The sequence below is a fragment of the Lasioglossum baleicum genome, chromosome 10 (assembly GCF_051020765.1).
Source record: "Lasioglossum baleicum chromosome 10, iyLasBale1, whole genome shotgun sequence".
NCBI lineage: Eukaryota > Metazoa > Arthropoda > Insecta > Hymenoptera > Halictidae > Lasioglossum > Lasioglossum baleicum.
The window spans coordinates 17,415,581-17,432,870 of NC_134938.1; the positions used below are offsets into that span (position 1 = coordinate 17,415,581).

The window sequence follows — 17,290 nt, forward strand, 5'->3', positions numbered from 1 at the left end:
AGGAGGAATAAAGCATAGTGTAACCTAGATAGCAAGGTTGGGGGTGCTATCACAATTTTATGCTTCCGGATTTATTAAAAATCGATCTTGCAACCAAAAATTCTGAGATAATTCACTGTTGCGAGTGCTATTAGGTAGGATGTTCTTGATTTTTTTCGTAACTTTCGATGAGCGGAACAGGGGGAATAAAGCTTAGTGTAACCCAGATAGCGAGGTTGGGGGTTCTATCACAATTTTATGCTTCCGGATTTATTAAAAATCGATCTTGCGACCAATAATTCTGAAATAATTTACTGTTATGCGTGCAATTGGGTAGGATGTTCATGAATTTTTTCGTAATTTTTCATTCGGCAGAACAAAAGAAATACATAATAAATAATATACAATTAAATTCATTAAACCGTGTTATTAATTCATTAGACCTTTTCTACGTTCGATGAAGCCACAAAAAATAGAGTCCGGTCCCGATCTATGTCATACACAGAACCTCAGAGGATCGGCTGAGATCGCGGGATTACTGTAATAATATAATCTAATACCTCGAAAATCTCGAATCTTCGTTCTGGTTGTATCTGAAAATGAAAATGATTATTCATTTTAAAAAAATCGATAAAAAATTTCATTTAAAAAAAAAGAAAATGAAAATTATTATTCAGGTATGATCTATAAAACTTTCATCAAAGGATTAACAATGGAGGCTTCTTTGACAGGGGGAACGCTATGCACCATACATATTTAGTAGTACGCCGATAATATTAAACAGAACATGCAAGGACACATGCTATTAATACGTTATTGCTCTATTGATTAAAGTTTTACAATGAAAACTAAAAATAATTAATCATTGTGTCCTATTTTAATTTCGTCGTTGTCGAAGGATCAGCGTAGAAATTGGTAATTTTATTCATTGTTTGCTGGTGTATTATGATTTCTATTCCTGTTTGACAATGGACGAATTACAAAATTATTTTGAAATATTGAATTTGGTGGTTGGATAGAAATTTTCGAGACTTTCGATGTGTTAGATACTGACTGCAACCGAATTGAAATTGTTTTTATTAAGTCTTGACTATTTTGTACACACTTTTTTGCAGAGTGAACATTTTCGTAATATTTTATATTTAGATTTTTGAATACTAATCGATATGGATAATAAAATTGTGTAAGAGTAACAATGATTTAATATACAGTTTTTGCAATTTGAATTCATGTTTTTGCGGGAAAAATTCAACCTTCCGCAAATCAATTTTATCCATGAAGAATATTTAAGATTTGTTATTTATTTATTTAGATTAAATTATATGTGTACAAAATGTTTACAATGAATATAGGTTTTCCAATCGAAAAATCACCCTTTTGCAAATAAAATGTAAATTAATTGTTATAGATTTCGATCTTCAAATTCACCCTTTTGCAAATCACAAGTTCAACCTTCTGCAAATCTATTTCACCCATGAAGAATATTTAAAATTGATCATTTATTTATTTAGATTAAATTATACAATGTCCTTTCATTTTTTGAATTTATTAATCGGAAAATAGGTACATACAATGAATGTACACATCTGCAGTAATCTACACACAGTTTTCATACATTACAAAGATCATGAATTGGTAATTACTTTTAAATAAGTATTGGATGTACATCTCCTGCAATAAATAAAATTTTGAATTTTTTAACAATTAATTCACATTTGACCTGCAAAAGCGCGAATTTGGAGTGCAAATCCTGTAGTAATAATACTTTTCAGTCAACAATTACAAAAGTCAGGGATTAATGTGAAAATTTTCCCTTCCCCACTTCCATACAAAAATATTATTTTGCTTTTCCCCGTAAATTGTATAGTCATTTTACAGACATTACAATTCTTTATTTTCTATTAATCGAACTTCTTCAATTTGATTAAATCTTGTACATCCGAGTTCGATTAAAATACAACTTGAATTTCCTTCGAACCATTCATTAGTTTTGTACGTAGAATTCCTATCAGACTGTAAATTTATAAATTCAGCTTTCTAACACTCGAAGCATATAGTCTCTCTCCCCCTAACTGCCAAATTTTTATACTACAGTAAATATTCGATGGACGCAAGAGTCTCGGGGAGGTTCGTTTGCATAGTTCGTAGAGAGACACTTTTGTTTTGTGCTTCAAAGACCAAGCCGAACGTAGAAATAGACAGCGCGTGTAAACAGAGACCGCGTGCGGCCGCACAGTGGGCGAGAAACCGATCTTTTTGGACAAAAATCTGCCGACAACTCAGTTTTTCATCGATTCAATTGGAATTTTTTTTAAATGTTCGTGAAGGACTATACTTTGATGACGTGCTGCGCGAAAATCGTTGACTGTCACAAGAAATCAAGAATCCTTATCTACAAAACCCAATAACTCCGATACTTCATCCGCCTATACCATTTTGCATGTCCCAGACGAGTTGCCGACACTTCTTAACCCTAAACCCTAAACCGCAAAATTTTAAACTGTAAATCTGGCCCTGAGAATTACCAATTGAATAGAATTACATTCGGCACTTTTGAGACTCATCATTAATTTATTGATCCAACAGCAGCGTTTTCGCTTCTTGAACTTCCTTGTACTTGCCATCCTTTATTCTAAGGCCTCGTACAGACTAGAACATTTCGACGAACTGCGCCGCGCGAACCGCGCCGCAAACCGCGCATTTTGACGAACATTTCGATGAATGTTTCGACGAATGGCGATCGGAATGGATTTGTGCTATTTGCAGATTTTCTTGCGAACAACTATGGGAGCTGCAGCGGCGTATACTACACAAAGAAATACAGAAAATGTTGGCACTTTATTTAGTTGTAATGTTCAGGTCTGTACGAAGCATTTTAAGGACATCAGATTCGAGATTAAATGACTCCAAATTTTTGGAGATGTTGGAACATGATGAATTTTCGTCCTTATATGATTCTACGATACATATTCTGAATAAAAACGGGAGGGTTAAGTTCCGAGAGCGCGTTCCGTAAACAACAAGGTTGGTCACACATCGAGCCCTTTTCGGTTTGGCCGAGCGTTCTAAGTTACTTTTGCGTTTTCGAAGCGTAATTTGCATTATTCAGCAGCATGTAGCGGAGCCGCGAGTAGCATTGGGCTGCGCGATGATGCTGCTACTGTCAAGAGTCATACATTTTCTTCAATATCGAGAGAAACAGAGTTCTTATAGAAAAAGTTGGTGGCAACCCCGCTAAAAACCCGGGAATTTCCAAATCCCGATGCCGGGAACGGGATGGGAAGTCTCGTATCATGTCGGGACGGGATCTCAAAAATCCTGAGTTTTTCCCGAGAATATTCGGGATTCCCGGTGGTGTTCGGGTTTCCCGTGAATTTTTTCGGGATTTCTGCAGGGGTGTGCGAGATTTCCGAAAATGTTTAGAATTCCCGTAAAATATCCGGGTAAAAAATTCAATGTTTTCATAGCAAGGCCATCTTTAATAATTTGAGACAAATTATAATTTAATTTAATTTACTAAGATAATTTAAATCACCGATGTCTTTGTTTATAAATTTATGTCTATTTCTTGACATTTATTCCTTATATTATGAATATTTAGGATATGCTATCTGTCCTGCAAACAGATTTGTAAATGCCTCCCCGTTCGCGTTCGTGCGCGCTGAAATGCGCGCGGCACCGTTCGTCGAAATGTTCGTCGAAATTTTCGCCGAAATGTCATAAAATCTCCAAAAATTCAAGTCATTTAATCTCGAATCTGATGCTTCGTACAGACCTGAACATTTCAACTAAGTAAAGTGCCAACATTTTCTGTATTTCTTTGTGTAGTATACGCCGCTGCAGCTCCCATAGTTGTTCGCAAGAAAATCTGGAAATAACACAAATCCGTTCCGATCGCCATTCGTCGAAACGTTCGTGGAAACGTTCGTCGAAATGTTCGTCAAAATTGCGCGGTTCGCGGCGCAGTTCGTCGAAATGTTCTAGTCTGTACGAGGCATTAGAGAGCTTATAAGTGTTTTTTACAAATTTTACAAGTTTTTTAAAAATTTATTTTTATTTAAATAATTATTATACTTCAAATTTCCTTCAATTACTAAACTTGAAATTTCCGTCGATTTAAACTTGAAATTTCCCTCAATTAAAAGTTGAAATTTCCCTTAATTTAAACTTGACATTTTCCTTGAATTAAAAACTTGAAATTTCCCTCAATTTAAACTTGAAAATTTCCTTAATTTAAACCTGAAATATCCCTCAATTTGAAGTTGAAATTTCCCTCAATTTAAACTTTTTTAGTTGACCTCGGTTACCGGGGAGAGCGGCAGTGGCGGTGCCAAGATGGCTAAAAAGCGCTTAATAGTCCAGTCAATGAATGCTCATAAGGGGGACGTAGAGGGAAACGGATGAAACACAATTTATACTTTGGGACTTTGTTTGGACTAGTTACGAGGTAAACATACTAAAAGTCCCTACTCCTTTTTCGGTTTTCCGCTTATATCTCGGAAATTATATGTCCTAGCGATGATACCATTCCATACAAAATTAAAGCTGACAAAATGTGCCACAAGATTCATTCAATTCGGTTTTTCGCTTTCTCGCATAGTTTCCGAGATATCCGAGCTCAAAGTTCACTAATTGTGAAAAAGAAATTTTTGCCTCACGTTTTTTGCCTTACTTGACTGGCTAACTTTTCAGCACAATTAGTGAACTTTGAGCGCGGATATCACGGTAACTATGCAAAAATAGCGAAAAACTCAATCCAATCTATCTTGTGGCACATTTTGTCAGCTTTAATTTTATATAGAACGGTCTTATCGCTAGGACGCATAGTTTCCGAGATATCCGCACTCAAAGTTCACGAATTGTGAAAAAGAAATATTTGCCTTATTTGACTAACTAACTCTTCAGCACAATTAGTGAACTTTGATCGCGGATATCTCGGAAACTATGCGAGATAGCAAAAAACTGAATCGAATCAATTTTGTGGCACATTTTGTCAGCTTTAATATTGTATGGAATGGTCTTATCGCTAGGACGCATAGTTTCCGAGATATAGGCGGAAAACCGGAAAAGGGGGCCTTCTGCGTGCCCCCCTGCACCCCGCTCACCTTCTAGGAGTGGGGACTTTTAGTATGTTTACCTCCTCACTAGTCCAAACAAAGAGCCCAAGTTAAAAATTGTGCTCCTTCGATTTCCCTCTACAACTTCTCGTTGACTGGACTATAACTCTGGTACGAGATATACTACTCGGCAGCTTAGAGGGGGCGGATGGGGGACTTGGTTCGCGCGCTGCCGCGCGCGTTGATGAAATTTTACCAACACATCTGTGATATTTTTCTGATTAATATGATACCAAACAAGATGTAATTTGATCCATATTTAAATGAATATGGATTAGGGATAGTGTATTATTGGATAGTGAATTAAACCACTAAATACAGTTGATATTATATCGTGTTTAGTGTGATTTTAATCAGAAAGATGCCACAAATAAGTTGGTGAAAGTCCCATAAAAAAATAATTAAAAATAACGAAGTTTTGTAATTGGTTTAGTGGTGGTTCACACCGATAGCTCGGCGACCGAGACAGCTCGAGCTTCGTGGCCCCTGCGGCATTGCTCCGCAGTGGAGGGGATATTTTTTGCATCTAACGTGTGTAACATCCTCTTGCGTCCATAGAATATTTACTGTATCTACTCAGTTTGAATGCTTGAGTTAGGCATGTGTGTGCATCGCGTGGTTTGACAAATAACTGTTGCATGCGACTGATTGAAACCGACCGTTTTTTTTCAATATTCGTGTTATAATAAGTATTCGGGAATTTCGCCTTGTCTGAAAAGCTGGTGGGAAATAAGTGGCCCGTTCGGTTTCCTAGTTTTTGCAATTTTACAAAAATGCAGAACTCACAACTTTCTTGCTTAGAAACTTTGTAACTGGATCAGATCACCGAGAAACACTCTACCCAAATTTCAACAAGTTTCAGTGAATATATCACTTCGAGTTTACAAAATTAAATTTTGTCTTCAAATAAAATTTGAAATTGTTCATTTGTCACTTATTTAGTGGTTTTTCAGATAGTTTAAATCATCGATGTGTGTTTGGTTATAAATTTCTCTGTATTTCTTGAAATATTTCTAGTATGAAGGATAAACGTCAAGAAAAACCCTCGGGTTCGCGCTGTTTTTTAGATCTTGTGGCTCTACCATTTCAACCATCCCCTCCATGTTTATTCCATTTCAAGACACCCTGTAGAGAATATGGAATAAAATAGTTGGCGAATCTTCAAAGATGTTTCTATAGTTCTAGTTCAATGTGAAACAATTTTGACCTTGGAATTACAATATTAATTTAAATTTTGCGGTCCCCCCCAATCTAACAAATCTCCACCAATCTAGAGGTGCAGTGTCATGCTGAAGTGGTCGCGACATATAATTTTGAAACACGCTGTACCTAATCCCAAAATTTGACTTGCTGCTAACCACGATACAAAATGAAAAAATGATCATCTTCGACCAGTCATCTTGTTTCCCTCCAACGATCAGAGATCTCGGCCATTTCGATCCAGCAAATTGCTGTTAATTTTAACTAACGAAAAGTTGCCCGCGAAATCAATTAATCAAGTTATTGTTTTCAGATTCTAGGAATCTGTTTCGCGCAGAACCTGCGGGCGGACATATTCGCGCAGAAGGCGAAGTGGCATTGACAATCCAGAGCCCCCACGGCTGTGTAGCACCTCGTGTTGATCGATATCGATCGATACTATTGATCCGAAGCTGAGAAATTTTCCAAATTAAACGAAGAACGGCGTTTACAGAACCTTTCTGCAGCTTCGTTGATAAAGAAGAAACTGAAAAGTGGTCGATCGGCGCGATGTTGTGGGGGCTAAACGGTGGAACATGGCCGATTTCACCGCAAAGTAAACACTCCTACTGCCGTGACGAAGGCGGAAGCCATAGAACACAACAGACGAGTACACAATAACTTCTCCGTAGCCCCAATTGCTCGTTGAAACACGGTTACTGGGGCCACTTAGGCATATTGATCCCCTATTAGTCGCCGACGCGTTCCCTCCAAACATAATAATTAGCGACCTAGGGATGAATAATCGATCGCAAAAGGCGCCTTCGAATTTATTGGACGTTTCACAGGTCGTTTAACTTCAAGAACGACCGTTCCAGCCTTTAGTATTATCGTACTATTTCCTTCACAATTACTAGAAGTACTTGAGTGATTTTTCAAAAATCGATTTTACAACCAAAAATTCTGAAATAATTCACTGTTATGTATGCTATTAGGTACAATCCTCCTGAATTTTTTCGGAATTTTTCGTTAAACAGAACAGAAGAAATAAAGCATAGTGTAACCCAGACAGTGAGATTGGAGGTTCTACCACAATCTTATGCTTCGGGATTTTTGTAGAAATCGACGCTCCGACCTAAAATTCTGAAAAAATTCACAGGCGTCTGTGTTATTAGGTAGAATGTTCACGAATGTTTTCGTAATTTTGTGTTGACCAGAACAGAAGATTGACTGGATTCCTGTTCTCACTGCATACAAATTTGTCGGCTCACAGTATTAGGCATATTTTTCGTGAGATTGCAAATTAAGTGACATCTGTTACATTAACAGTTGTCTCCAATAATTTTGTAGAGAAACAAGACTATATTCATTATACTTGAACATTAATACTGAATCCTCGTTAAGGTTTTGACGATTTCATTGCTGCCCTGAGAATTCATCAATTTTCAAGTCAATCAATATTTAAAGAATCCAATAAATTTCAGAAAGAAAGTTTGCGATCGGTTGTTCGAAACGTTTGTCGCGTTTTCTCGCATTCCAAAGATGGGCAGAATTTTTTCCCGGAACAGAAACTCTCGAATAGCACTTCCATACAAAGATTTAACCCGCTATTCTTCGAATAAGTCAGAATTACCATTGAAAAAGTAGAACATTCCAAACAATATTTCTATTCGTCCTGTTCGACCGAAAACAAAATTATGCCCATCTTAGCTACCTAGTAATATGATATTATCGTTATGAATAATCGATTTTTGCTTCTTATTCCTTTAAGTGAGGGAATAATTTTAGTTTTACTCGAAGAACAACGTTAACTTTCACAGACAAACAATTTTCGAAATATTTTGAATTGTGTAACAATTGTAAAAAATCATTTTCTAAAATGAACATCTACACTTCATTTTCTAAAATGAACACTCGATGGATGATAGTTTAGTGTTAAAAGTCAAAACTCTGCGTTAGCATTATCATTAAGAAATTAACATTCCTCAGCGTCTTAATTATAATGCTCATAAAACCGTTTTTCTCAAATATCTTCTAAACTATTCACCGCGTCGAAGAATGTGTTAAACTAATCCTGTAGATCAGGACAGGCTGCGTCATCTATGGGCTATTACTTTTTTTGGTAGAATAAACCGTTTTCCAGAAAAAGCTAAAAATGTGTTTTTTTGCAATACGTTGCGGGTCAGTCGGACGAGATAACTGACCGTTTCTCGAATATCTTCTAAACTGTTCACCGCGTCGAAAAATGTGTTAGACGAAACCTGTAGATCTGGACAAGTTGCGTCTTTCATGTCGTATTACTTTTTTTGTAGAACGAACGGTTTTCTAGAAAATTGGGAAAAACTTCAGGTCAACAAATCTCTGCCTGGTTTAGAGGTGCAGAATCACGCTATGGTGATCCTGACGTATAATTTTGAAACGCTCTGTACATTCACGTTTACTGCCTCGTCTCGTTGGACAAGGTATATTTCGAATTTCGATACATATTTTATATAAGATTTCATCCTGTGTGCAACATTAAATCGAAAGAAAAATAGAATTCTCCGTTTAATGTTGAAAAGAAGATGAAAATGGGGTTATGATAATACAACATATCGAATAGAATTTCCAAAGTGATTTTCTTCAAACGGAACAATTTTCTTTACCTTTTTTTTCGATTGGTGTTTCTAAAGAAATTGTTGCATAATTACTGAAAAACTTACCGTTGTTCTTCCGTAATTGACTCGTCGAGTGAGACAAGTATTGTCTCAATAACGTTATGATAAGCAATACGAATGAATTGTGACGTACGTGTGAAATGAATGCCGAAAGGAAAACTATTAAGAAACCGAATACTGTGAGAATGACAATCATACCGTTTATTGACACAATGAAATATCGTTTCTAATACGTTTGTGATATTCTTCATAGTTGCTTACGCGGCGCATTCCTTTCTAAGTGCAGTAAATCTTCTATAGTTGCAAGAGCCTTGGGAAGGTTCGTTTGCACAGTTCGTAGACCAGGGGTGGCCAATCTTTTGCATACCATGCGCAAAATTTTTTCACGTACGAGTTCAGGTGCGCCATAAATCTCAAGCACTTTTTCTACCTTCTTACGTTCGTTGTTGCGGTTGGAAAATAGGAATAGGGGTAGGATCTGCTTCGGTTAGGGGAGGAAAGTAAAACTAAATTAATTAACTTACGCTAGTTGAAAAGACATACGTTCATTGGAGTACTAATCTACAATAGTGAGAAATGATCTTTTGGACGATAGGGCGATCACTGTCTTGAACACCGCAATTCTCATCGTATAATTTTAAACTGTCAAAAAATTGCGATAAATTGATGAGTAAGAAGGCTGAATAATTTCAACTGAGAGCTTTCAGGTGTTGAAAATATGAAGATGGATTCAGTTATGGCTTCAAAAGAATAAGTATACGCGCAAGGATCCAATGCGCCACTTGTAATCATCCAATGCGCCACGTTTGGCGAATGCGCCACAGGTTGGCCACCCCTGTCGTAGACAGACACTATTTTTTTGAGCTTCACAGACCGAGCCGGAACGTAGATAAGGACAGTGCGTGTAATGTAAAGGACAGCGACTGCGACTTTCCGCGTCTCTTTCTTTCCCATACGCTGTCCTTCCTTGCGCCCGAAACTTTCATCGTCAATTAAACCACTAAATACAGTTCAATTTATATCGCGTTTAGTGTGATTTTAATCAGAAAAATACTACAAATAAGTTGGTGAAAATCCCATAAAAAAATAATTAAAAATAAAGAAGTTTTGTAACTGGATTAGTAGTAGTGGTTCACACCGATATACCGGAGCCGAAATCAGATTATTACAGTGGAGGGGATATTTTTTTTAATTCAACGTGTATACAACATTTTTGCGACTATAGAAGAATTACTGTACAGTGACTCCCATTGATATTCGGGCGTTTTGAAAAAACGACAACTTTTCAATATGGGATCATATGATTCAGTGATGCCAGATGAGGGGGGTCACGGTGAAATGATGTACCCCCTCTTTGATGACGGTGAACGAGTGGGGCGAATGGGAAGCCGATGGGGGCCGTGGAGTGTGCGCCTGCGCACGGTACTGGAATGGAATAGTGGAAGGGCAAGGAGGAGAGTACATGAGCTCCGTTTGGAGCTCATTCTGGCATCACTGATATGATTTGACCTTTTTTGGCGAAGCTCGAGCAATTAATTTACAGGATGTATGAAAAGAAATTTTTTTGGGAATTGCAATAGGTCGGAATTGTAGAGAAAATTCTGGAAGTTTTGGAGAAAATTTAAGAAATACGTTTTGTAGATCTGTGTTAATTGTATGCATTGAAAGATTTCGAAAATCGTGAAAATCTGCAATGTTTGCCATTTTTAAATGTAGTTGTAGCTTATTGCAACGTCGACCGATTTTGATGAAATTTTCAGAATATGTTTAATTGATATATGTATATCTACAAAACGTGTTTTCTAAAATTTCCATAAAAGCTCGCATAAAAAAGTTTAGAAATGCAACGTTCAGTATTTTCTCTGTCATTCCGACAACTTGAAACTTTTTTCATATTCTGTATCAAACCAATTGTTCTAACTTGTTCTAACTAATTGTTCTAACTAAACAAGTAATCTCTCGTCCTTTTAAGAGTGTTCGAATATTAGTGGGAGTCACTGTAGATGTTTGAATAATGGCGGCATATGTTGAGATTCTAGTCCGTCCATTTAAAAGAAAATCTGTTAACTAGAAGTTAATATCCGTATCATTGTTAGACTGCGGATCTTTTTGCAAATATCTTTATACAAACATTTTCTGTGTGTACTCGAAGGTACCAGAATTATATAAAATTTTGTTTCTCCGTTTAATAATTTTAAGAAGCTGATGATAATAATAGATGATTGCATAATATGTAAAAAGAAAAAATTATATAGTCACCATCTTTTGTAATTGTAGAAAATTCTAATTGTAAAAAAGAATGGTGACTACATACATAATTGATTAATGAAGCTGTATTCTTTAAAATTTAACCATTGAATTTGATTTTCAAATCGGGCACGAACTTATGCAGTTTAAATGCATAATTTTATGCAATTTGGATGAATGCCCTTTATCTTGTATTTTAGGTTCCATCGAAACATTTTTATTAATTATGCATAAAATCCGCAGTCTAAACATTATGTGTTTGTTATTAGAAATCGAGGTTAGCTATCTTTTTTTTGTTTGTATAACTGTAAGTGCACTCAACTTATACAATATATTCGATTCGTCTACCAAATGGAAACTGTTTTGTATAGTTTGTAAAACGTTTTATTTTTACAAATAGTAACAGTAATAGTTCTTAATTATTTTTATTGTGTGCATTGATAATTGAGTCAACAAGAAAACCATCAATTTAGACACGTACCATTAAATTTAATCTTTATTCCTTACTGTTGTGACAGCGTTGAAAATATGTTTAAATTTGTATAATTTGTAATACAAAGCTATTGTTCCATTAGAGGTCTAGCAGACTAAGATTGGTCCAGCGGCCCCACCCACAATTTTTATTGATATTGTGTGGAAAACAATGGTTTTAGGTTGAAAGATAACCCCCTGAAATTTTAAGTCGCTGACCCTTCATATAAGGATGATATGAGGGTAAATACCCTTAACTGTATCATTTTTTTTCTCGGTTGTTAATTAAGATATTCAGATAAAAAAAAACGAAAATACCCGAACTTACCTCCTTCATATCATACATTTTTTTCACCATTGTGATCAAATTATTAGGGGCAGAAAAAAATCATGTAATTTTTTAGGGGTGGGAATTGCAAGCAACCCTTCGAGTGACCACTTCCAAAAAATTCAAGAACAATGTTCTGTTGCTTATCTAACATATGTATAAAAAAGTTTCAAGATGGTCGGATTGGTGGAACATAGTTAAATATTGAAAAACAAATGAAATTACGTTATTTTTGTACCGTAATGGTATTTTTTATTACGGATTCTGATTTTATGCGAAAAAAGAAGAAACTTTTGTCTGAAACATTTTTTCAAGAAATGTCATTTCATGTCCTTAAAGTAACCTTCAAAATGAGTCTTGACGAAATAATGTCTTCCATTTTTAGGGAAAGGTAATTCATTATTTTACCACGTTTTTATTATGTACGAGGACAGTCAAGCCTTGATCTAAGAAAAACGTTCGGGTCCGTGCCGTTTCTTAGATCTTGTGGCTCTACACCATTTCAAATATTTTAAAAACTTATGCGATACAAAAAGTATACTGAAATCGTCTTCTATAGTTAATATATTAAATGTTATGCATATGTATAAATTTACTTCGTACTAAATATATATTTAATACAAAACTATTGTTCTATTATAAAATTTCTATGGTTTTTCATTTTTAGGGGAAGTTAATTCATTGGAAAAAATTCAATTACTTCATGTATCAGTATACAGTAAAGCTACGATCTAAGAAAAATCTTCGGGTCCATACCATTTCTTAGATCCTGTGGTTCTACAATTTCAAGTATTTTCGAAAAGGATTCTTTTTATTTACATCACAGTTTTCAACAGTTAATTTACACATAAAAAATATATTTACACGCTCCTCAAAGAATCGTCAAAAAAGTCGTGCAACGAACGAATTTATTGTTTTCTCGTTATAACAATGTATCGTAAAAATAGTAAAAATTGTCAGAGCAATGAACGAATCGAATATAGTGAGTGCGCATGATCGGGACGGTTTCCGATTGAGAAATGACGGTGGTCTCATTTCTCGAACAGTGGACCGAGTCGGCGTCCTATACTGTATCAATCTTCCACACACCGAACTCGCTGAGAATTGTGATTCTTCTTTATTTATTATGCTGCGTTGACATTTCCAAAATGCCACTTGACTGCCGGACAGAGATTTTCTCATTTTCCTCGGACGTGTTCAATTCTGATTTATATATACGTATCGACAGAAGGAAGTGTGGAGTTTAAAATGGTGATAGAAACACGAACAAAGAGAAAGAGGGAAACGAGAAGTATAGCGGCTGGACCGCGAATCCGAAGAGTAGGGTAAACTTCTCCTTGTGTAACCAGAAATTTTTAGCTTTTTCCTATGTTATCCAGTAGATTCGGACAAGAAGCTGTGAGGAATCCAAGTTTCGATCCTAGGAGGATCAATGGTTCAAAAGTTATGAGTGTTTAAAGTTGACCGATTTACAGCATTTTTGACAAGCAAGGGCGCCGCCATAGGAAGCTCAGATTCCATATAGATACTTTTTGACAGTGCAATACAATTTTTTGCTAGTTTGGGTGGCCACAAATTTCAGACTTTTTTTTATACAGGGTGTCCCACGCAACTGGAACAGGCTGTACCTCCTAAACGGTCGGGAATAGAGGAAAATATTATAAGAAGAAGTTGAATGGCATCAGACGGTGCATACTACGTAACTGATTTTATGCACTTTCGTGCATCGATGCATCAGAAGTTTGTTGTGCTCTACATAAAAGTACTAACATACTTATGCCCTAAACTTATTCGTTAGGAAGTTATCGAAGCTAAAAGTTCTCTGATTTATAATGGAATATAACGTAGGTACTCCGGAACACTTGCCGAGACCGAAAGAATTCAGTGAACTTTTAGCTTCGATAAATTCTTAACGAATAAGTTTAGGGCATAAGTATGCAGTACTTTTCTGTAGAGCACAACAAACTGCATCGATTGGTGCAGTCAAAAATGTAGGTTTCCATTTCAAAAAAAGGTGCAGTTGCATTTTTCTGATGCACCGATGCACAAAAGTGCATAAAATTAGTTGCGTAGTATGCACTGTCTGATGCCATCCAACTTTTTCTTATAACATTTTCCCCTATTTTCGACCGTTTAGGAGGTACAGCCTGTTCCAGTTACGTGGCACACCCTGTATAAACCTGTTAATTTTGACGAGACAACGCCGAAAATCCAAATTTCGATCCGACGAATTCAGTAGTTCAAAAGTCAAAAGTTATGAGTGTGTAAATACATTGGCACGTGCTTGTGCTGCCATCTAGCGACTCCGATCGGTAAGCGGCGCCTAACCGTCACTACACATAACATGGTGGTGCTAACCTGTCAAAAACACTGTAAATCGCTCAACTTTGAACACTTATAACTTTTGAACCGTTGATCCTCCAGGATCGAAACTTCTCGAATCCTGTTCGAAACAGGATTTCTAGTATCTTCTGGATAACGGAGGACAAAGGTGAACATTTATAGGAGAAAGGTAAAAATTCCTGGTTACACAAGGCAAAGAGCAGCCGAAGAGTAGCTTCAGTTTCAGCGACGATGTTGCTTCGCGAGAACAGAGTTCCAAAGGGATAAACCTTCGATATCCCAACATCTCAGAGAATTGATTTTCCTAGAAGAAAAAAAAGCCAGCGTACACAATCTTCAAGTATGCATGCGGAAGCTTTGTATTTTCTATTACTAATAATTAACCCACGCGCTGCTCTAATCTTAAAGTAAGCGACTATTATACAGCAATCATTAAGAGGAAATCATGCAATAGGTAATTCTTATAGGAAAATAATTTAAGATAGTTCCTGTAAAAAATTAATTTCATATTTAAATTCAGGGAAATTTCAAGTATAAATTAATTTTAAGAAGAATTAACAGGAATTCTCTTATAGAAAATTAGTTCCGTTAGAAAATAGTGAAAATCTGCAATTCTTACCATCTTTAAACGTTTGTAGCCCATTGCAACGTCGACCGAATTTGACGAAATTTTCAGAATATGTTTAATTGACACAGATCTACAAAACGTATTTTTTAAATTTTCAATATAAGCCCACATAAAAAAGTTAAAAATTGAACTTTTAGTATTTTTTCAACAATTCCGATCAATTGCAATTTTTGAAAAAATTTCTTTTCACACCCTTTCTTTTCACAAACTAATTGCTCTAGCTTCCCAAAAAAGTTCAAATCGTATAGCACAATATTAAAAAAGTTACCGTCTTCTTTAGAGCGGTCTTAAACTTTTGTCCGCTACTGTATGTATATATATATATAGAAAATTAATTAAAAATTTTTTTTATTTGTTGGGATTTTTATAAGATCAAATTAATTTTAAAGAGAATTAAGAGGAATTCTTATTGAATTTATGATAATTCTTATATGAAATTAATTTAAAAATTCAGGGGAATTTCAAGTTTAAATCAATTTTCAAAAGGATTAAGAGTAATTCTTATCGAAAATTAAGTTAAAATTTAAATTTTGAGGAGAATTTCAAGTTTAAATTAATTTTAAACAGTATTAAAAGGAATTCTTAAATATATTTTAAGATAAGAGCAGCTTAATTGTACACACAGAAAAAATGTTTCTAGAGACTCCTCCTCATGCGTAAGACTCGTTACAATTAACTAGATAGATCAATCGAAAACACGCAACAATTTAATCAGAGTTGTGTTGAATTACAACCGAATTACTTTACGAATTCTAATTACGAAATAATTCGATCACACGGTATTCAATTATTTGGTAATTTGAAATTCAGTCCTTAATTGGTAATTCCAGTCTCTTATTCAATGAAATTACAATGTCATTTGTAATTCAAGTCCCTTATTCAATTACATTACAATGTAATTTGTAATTCCAGTCTCTTATTCAATTACATTACAATGTAATTTATAATTCCAGTCTCTTATTCAATTACATTACAATGTAATTCGCAATTCCACTGTCTTATTCACTTCAATTACAATGTAATTCGTTCTTACAATTGAATGATAATTTCAAAGTACAGTGTAATTATGAATTACATATAAGAAGAATAAGAGGTGGAAAAAAGAGAAAGGTTAATATCAGCGATGAGCATGGTATTGCGTTTGTTTAATGTTATTGTTAAAGATCGGACGTCATGCAACTGATTGGTTGCCTCGATAGCTACAAGCTTCTCCAGTACAGTTCCGTGCAACTACTGAGGTTCTACTGTACTGCGAACAATTTTGTGCTACGACGTTCTCTCGATAGAAGCTCGTTTCGCTGATTTCAGTATAATCGAGCCGATTAATCCTCTGCGCACTCCGAATTATTTTTCAATTTTGTTCCTTGACTGCTACTTATTTTAAACAATTTTGCTTACTAATTATATTAAATATAGCCCCCAAATTGGTTGTAATTTATATATTTGTGAAACTCACATTTCCGTTTAACTTTTGTGGTTCAAATCATCGGAGGACATTCATATTGAAATATTAAAATATTGAGATATTGAAATATTGAAATATTGAAATGTTGAAATACTGTAATTGCGAAATATTAAAATATTGAAATAAATAGAGGAAGAATCAAATACATATACAGACCGGTTTTATTTACGTTTTTCTTTCTCTGATGTCGAGAGACACACTCGACCAGGAAGTGCAAAGGGTTAATTTTCAGTGACACTGTTCCGTGGAATAAGTCCAGCCACGAGCCTATAGCGAGGGATGAATCGTAAACCACGTGGTATAAAATAGCTGTAAATGTTTTTTCGATGGATTAAGTTAACCAGTTGATTAGCTCGAGTTCAATTGTATTGTACGTTCGAAAGTAATGTGGATATATACAACTATGTAACGCTCGGTTCTCTCTCTGTGTGCATTTCCGGTTCGTCTTCTTATGATTTCCTGGTCCAACGTTGACACAGACTGAACTCTCTCTCTCTCTCTATCTATCTCTTCTCGAGAATGGACCACGAAATACATACGTACCGCACGTTCATGAGTTAGTTTGTTAACCATGAGAGCTGACAATTCGAAGGAGAACGCTTCTAAACGTAACATTTCTTCAGAATTTAATTTCATATGTCCCGAAAATATTTTTCTACGGATTACCAACGTTTGGCACGTCTACAGGCTAAATAAAGTGTAGTTCAAATGATTTCACTGTAAATATATTATAAATAAAGCTTTTACAACTATCATGGTTTTATGTGAGATCGTATGGAGAGATCATTGATTGACGCCTTTACAGGTCAACAACAAACGGAGGAATATTTTCAAATCATTGGAGGAAATTCGTATTAAAAAAATATGGAAATTCAG

General features: G+C 35.4%; 1 protein-coding gene across 4 annotated transcripts in view; it reads left to right on the forward strand.

Annotated features, from left to right (window-relative positions):
• Window positions 1–17,167, forward strand: part of Tsp26a (Tetraspanin 26A) — a 60,737-nt gene extending 43,570 nt beyond the window's left edge. For all 4 annotated transcript variants that reach the window (XM_076432762.1, XM_076432761.1, XM_076432764.1 and 1 more), the window contains one exon: window positions 6,610–17,167. In XM_076432762.1, the coding sequence (XP_076288877.1) occupies window positions 6,610–6,678 (69 nt within the window). In that variant the 3' untranslated portion in view covers window positions 6,679–17,167. The remainder of the gene's footprint in view (window positions 1–6,609) is intronic.
• The last annotated feature ends 123 nt before the right edge of the window (window positions 17,168–17,290 follow it).